The 6,024-nt window shown below is 40.4% G+C and overlaps 1 protein-coding gene across 2 annotated transcripts in view; it reads left to right on the forward strand.

Moving 5' to 3' along the window:
• The first annotated feature begins 1,107 nt into the window (after positions 1-1,107).
• slc44a2 (solute carrier family 44 member 2 (CTL2 blood group)) overlaps positions 1,108-6,024 on the forward strand; it is a 46,778-nt gene continuing 41,861 nt past the window's right edge. For both annotated transcript variants that reach the window (XM_062997198.1, XM_062997196.1), the window contains exon 1: positions 1,108-1,219. In XM_062997198.1, the coding sequence (XP_062853268.1) occupies positions 1,183-1,219 (37 nt within the window). In that variant the 5' untranslated portion in view covers positions 1,108-1,182. The remainder of the gene's footprint in view (positions 1,220-6,024) is intronic.

The raw sequence follows: 6,024 nt of genomic DNA on the forward strand, positions 1-6,024 counted from the left end.
TGCCAGGTTGTTGCTGTTGGGCCCTTGAGCAAGGCCCTTAATCCTCAATTGCTTAAACTGTTCACTGATCAGCCATAACATTAAAACCACCTCCTTGTTTCTACACTCACTGTCCATGTTATCAGCTCCACTTACCATATAGAAGCACTTTGTAGTTCTACAATTACTGACTGTAGTCCATCTGTTTCTCTACATTCTCAATGGTCAGGACCCCCACAGGACCACCACAGAGCAGGTATTATTTAGGTGGTGGATGATTCTCAGCACTGCAGTGACACTGACATGGTGGTGGTGTGTTAGTGTGTGTTGTGCTGGTATGAGTGGATCAGACACAGCAGCGCTGCTGGAGTTTTTAAACACCGTGTCCACTCACTGTCCACTCTATTAGACACTCCTACCTAGTCGTTCCACCTTGTAGATGTAAAGTCAGAGACGATCGCTCATCTATTGCTGCTGTTTGAGTCGCTCATCTTCTAGACCTTCATCAGTGGTCACAGGACGCTGCCCACGGGGCGCTGTTGGCTGGATATTTTTGGTTGGTGGACGATTCTCAGTCCAGCAGTGACAGTGAGGTGTTTAAAAACTCCAGCAGCGCTGCTGTATCTGATCCACTCATACCAGCACAACACACACTAACACACCACCACCATGTTAGTGTCACTGCAGTGCTGAGAATCATCCACCACCTAAATAATACCTGCTCTGTGGGGGTCCTGACCATTGAAGAACAGCATGAAAGGGGGTAACAAAGCATGTAGAGAAACAGATGGACTACAGTCAGTAATTGTAGAACTACAAAGTGCTTCTATATGGTAAGTGGAGCTGATAATGTTATGGATGATGGGTGTATACTGTGGTGCATGAATCATGTATGAATCTGGATGAATGAATAATCCTGTTATTAATATATTTATCACAATTATATTTATTTCATTGATCTTTATCACGACCCTTTGATCCCCTCAGATTATTTTATTATTATTAAATCTGAAGTGAGGAGGCGGGTCTGCGCTGCTGATTGGCTGCTGATCTTGTCCATCCTGAGCTGTGCGCTGTGATTGGATGGTGGAGCTGTGACGGCGCTGTGTGTGGGTGGAACCCTGATGGAGGAGCAGGTTGATGGTGGAGATGATCTGAGCTCCTCTTTGTTTCTGTACTGAAGTGAGGTGAGGAGTGATCAGCATGGCGGAGCAGGAGAACAGCACTGTGGGGAGTTACGGTCAGTGATGGTTTATTCTCGTGATGAGTGATGAGTGGATGGGAGTGATGGAGGGATGGTGGACGGGTGGAGCTCAGCACACCCAGCATGAGCATGAAACCATCAGATCCCAACTGTACCCCCCCCATCCATCCATCCATACATTATCTATATCATAAACATTCTGCTGTGTGTGTGTGTGTGTGTGTGTGTGTGTGTGTGTGTGTGTGTGTGTGTGTGTGTTCTGGGTTAAAGCGACACGAAGCCACATGTTGAACAGAAATCTTTACATTCACTAAAACAGAATTAATTCTAAATATAATAATTGGTACTTTTGATACTTTGATGTTTTCGGTATTTTATCTCCGCTTTGAAGTAACGGTAATTTGTATCGGATGACGTCACTGTGTTTCACACCAGATCAAAAGCGATCCGCTCCTGTGGTCTCCATGGTAACCAAACCAAAACATCACACACTTTATCTTTAGTCATTCTGATCAGGGTTACAGTGGATCCGCAGCATGAACCCCCAAAAACCCTCAAGTACCCCCCTGCCGAAGGGGTGAGGGGCACAAAAATCTGGATCTGATCAGGGCGGGGTCTGATTAAAGGACAAGATCTGATTAAAGGGTGGGTCTAAATAAAAGTCCAAACTGTCAGATCAGATTCATCTCTATGACAGAGACCCAGGTTCAGTTCCTTTCTCTGGTTCCTGTTTGTAAGGAGTTTGGTATGTTCTCCCCCAGGCTGTAGGAGCTATGAGTGAGTGAGTGAGTGAGTGAGTGATGATGATGATGATGGTGTGATGTTCTGATCTATACAGTAAAAGATTAAAAATGTTTATACTGAGTTTGTAAAGTTAAATCACATTTTAAACACATGAGGAATTAATGTAGCATTTGGGAGACGATAATAAAATATAATAATGATTTTAGTTCTGCATTTAAATAAACATAATAAAACTGTACAATTCCATAAAAGGTCTGAGCTGTTACATCATCGTGATGTCATCGGCCCGGATTCTTCTGTGTGTGTGTGTGTGTGTGTGTGTGTGTGTGAGAGAGAGAGACCCTAAACCACAGAAACAATTATGATCATGTTACTAACAAAAATGGTAAAGACCTCCTGCAGCTCTGTGGAACTTTAGGTCTGTACATCGTCAATGGTAGAACTCGAGGGGACTCATTAGGAAGGTTCACGTTCTGCTCACCTCTTGGTAATAGTACAGTAGATTATGCAATAACAGATTTAGACCCTTTCTCTCTCAGTGCATTTACTGTTAAACCTCTAACCCCTCTGTCTGATCACAGCCAAATTACTGTGTTCATCAAAAAGACAGAAACTAACCCCACCACACACACACGGCCCAGTAAGCTGTACAACATCTCCAGATCCTACAGATGGGCCGAGAACAGCGCAGAGGAGTTCCAGAAAGCAATTAGCAGCACAGAAATCCAAACTAGCTTAGATAACTTTCTGGACACTGCGTACATTCACAGTAAAGAAGGAGTAAATCAGGCAGTTAAAAATATTAATCAGATCTTTAAAAATACAGCAAATAAAGCTCAATTAAAAATTAAATCTAAATCAAAACCTAAATCTACAAAAGATGACAGCTGGTTCGACAAAGACTGTCAAATGTTAAGAACAGAACTCCGTAAAATATCAAACCAAAAACACAGAGACCCAAACAACAGTAACACACGACTTCTTTACTGTGAAACCCTCAAACAATATAAACGTACACTCAGAACCAAAAAAGCTCAGTACACCCAAAAACAACTAACAATTATTGAACAATCGATCAACACACATCAATTCTGGGACAATTGGAACAAATTAAAACATAGAGAACAGGAAGAATTGACCATTCAGGATGGGGATACAGGGCTCTAGAGTGCGACCTAATTTCTCAATGGTGCGACTAAAAAAAATCTCAGGCGTCCGAGGGAAAAAAACAACAACAGATACACATTAGGCCAATATCATGGTCTAAACCAATCAGAGATAGTGAAGGGCGGGACAATATTGTAGCGGTGATATGTGAGCGACATTCAGCTCAGCCAATCAGAATGCAGCACCAGGTTTATACACGTGCGTTCGGACGTTCTGCCGTAAGTTTAGTTTTGTATATGAGACTCGCCGGATGTCCCCAGAATGGAAGTTCGGGTTCTGGAGCTCGGCGGTGTAAAGTGTTGTAACGCTCACTTAAGTCCTGACTAAACAGTTAAAGTGACTCGACCCTGTCGTGTGCCTTTATTCCCACACCTCCACCACCGCACAGCAAAAGACCCGCAGCATCCCCACCGGACAGCGGCTAGGTGAGCCGACCCTCTACAGTAGCAAGGGGCTAATGCTAGCGGTAAAGTGCCGCGATAGTGAAAGTAAAAACACGACAATATTTTCGTTAAGTAAAATATAAAAATAACTAAAAGACCAAAATATATTACAATACATGTAGTCAAAATACGCAGTGAGTGCACCGCAAGCGATTTCGGGAATCTGTGTAAAAGATTCAGTAAAGCCGATAATATAATGCACTGCATTTAAGATTACACTCTAACACACACACAAACATATACATATCATTTTAAATATACACACACATATAAATAGATATACACACATACATACACATTTACTCTCTTATTTTTATAAGTGTGCTATAATTAGTCTGTAATACTATAATTAACTGTAAAGAAGACAGTGGCCGGCAATAGTATATCTGTGACTGGTTCTAATCCGCTTGTTAAGTGGTGACGTGTCGACCTTATGATACGTCACATCCGGGTCCAAGTTGGCCGAGTCCCTCGTATTTTCAATATGCCACAGTGCTGTGTGCCGTACTGCTTCAACAGGTCCGAGTCGAAAAAAAAACTACCCAACTGTCTTTGTACCGCTTTCCTTGCGATTAGATGTCATGAAGTAATATTTTTGTTCATAATTCAATGTAAAAAGATAAACTGTCATTGCATATTCATTACACGTGTTTCAAGCTTTATTTATTTCATATAATAATGTGAGATTCTGGATTTTTACTATATAAGCTATAAGCTATACTGATTAAAAGTAAAACCAAAGAGTTAGAAATGTCAGTTTTCATGTAATGAATTAAAAATATGACCGCGACATGAAATGAAATAATGACATGAACTTTTCATGATATTCAGATTACCTGAAGTGCACTAGTGTACTGCACATCTTGTCTTATTTGTATCTTAATGTATGTTTCTAATATATATATAATATATGTATATAATAAGACCTTTTCTCGTCCAGACAGCTATTGAGAAGGACTAGACATTTATGACTCGGGTAATGTTTGTAAATCCAATTTCCAATGACAGCAACACGAGTTCCTTAAGTTTTCCACAAACAGAATTTATTTTAACTTTCTTCTTACATTGACTTATCCGTTAATCCAAGTTTCTTATAAAAACTCACTATGTTCGCAATTGGCGTATAACAAACAAAACTACGATCATAAATCTGTTGCTCCACGTCCTCTTTCTTTCCGTATATTTGATAAATATTGTCGGTATATAGAGTCAGTACAATTCTGCCCCCCCGCAGGCTCCACCGAAGAGGACTAATGAATAACAGCATACACTGATTACCAGGAAAAATCATCAATAGCTGAAATACCAAGTCTCCACCTCAAATAAGTATTCTTTAACCAAAGAGAAAATATTTATGACAATAAACATAGATCATTACAATTAATGCAATATGGATCTTACAATATATATATAAAAAGGTTCACAGGTTTAGCCATAGTTGTTTGCGTTTGCGATTAGGTTCGTTTGGCCCCGGAAATGACGCGTGACGTCACACTTAACAAGCGAATACATTTCGAATTGAAAGGCTGAAAAAGCCCAATGCATCTATAAAACACATTACATGCCGCGATAAATGCACTGCCCAAGTGTCCCCCTCTCCCCACTGCCCTTCATTGTCAGGCAGCAGCAAACAGATCATCAGACGAGGCCATGTTGACCAGATTGTTAGTTATTTCCAAGTCAATATTGCCTGTATGGACAGTGATTAAAAAAAAAAAAAAAAAAAAGTGAACCTGTAAAACTGCGGTGTTAAATGCGATGCGGTCGAAAATTTGGGTGCACCTAACTTTTGTGCTGGTGCACCTAAGAAAAAAAGTTAGGTGCACCAGTGCAACCAGTGCAAAACGTTAGTCTAGAGCCCTGGGATATCTGGACAACCCATTTCCAATCACTCTTTAAAAATATAGAATTAGATTCAAATCCTGAACAAAATCAAATTATTAGTAAGTTAGAGGAACTGGAACGGGCTGTTAAAAACCACCAGAATCCTCTAGACTCTCTCATTACTGAGCAGGAACTTAAAGACAACATTAAAAAACTAAAAACAAAGAAATCATCAGGACCTGACGGGATCCTGAATGAAATGATCAAACACAGCAGCTCCAAATTTCACCTGGCGATGTTAAAAGTCTTTAACCTGGTTCTGAGTGTCGGTTCCTTCCCTGAAATCTGGAATCAAGGTCTCATAACACCCATCTACAAAAGTGGAGATAAATTCCACCCTAATAATTACCGGGGCATCTGTGTGAGCAGTAACCTGGGGAAGTTATTCTGTAGTATCATTAACTCACGATTATTACACTTCCTTACCCAACACAACGTCCTGAGTAAAAGTCAGATTGGTTTTCTACCAAATTACCGCACTACCGATCATATTTACACCCTACACACCCTGATCCAAAAATATGTAGTTCAAAATAACTCTCAAATATTTGCATGTTTTATTGATTTTAAAAAAGCTTTTGATTCCATTTGGCATGAAGGATT

The sequence above is a fragment of the Trichomycterus rosablanca genome, chromosome 6 (assembly GCF_030014385.1).
Source record: "Trichomycterus rosablanca isolate fTriRos1 chromosome 6, fTriRos1.hap1, whole genome shotgun sequence".
NCBI classification, from domain to species: domain Eukaryota; kingdom Metazoa; phylum Chordata; class Actinopteri; order Siluriformes; family Trichomycteridae; genus Trichomycterus; species Trichomycterus rosablanca.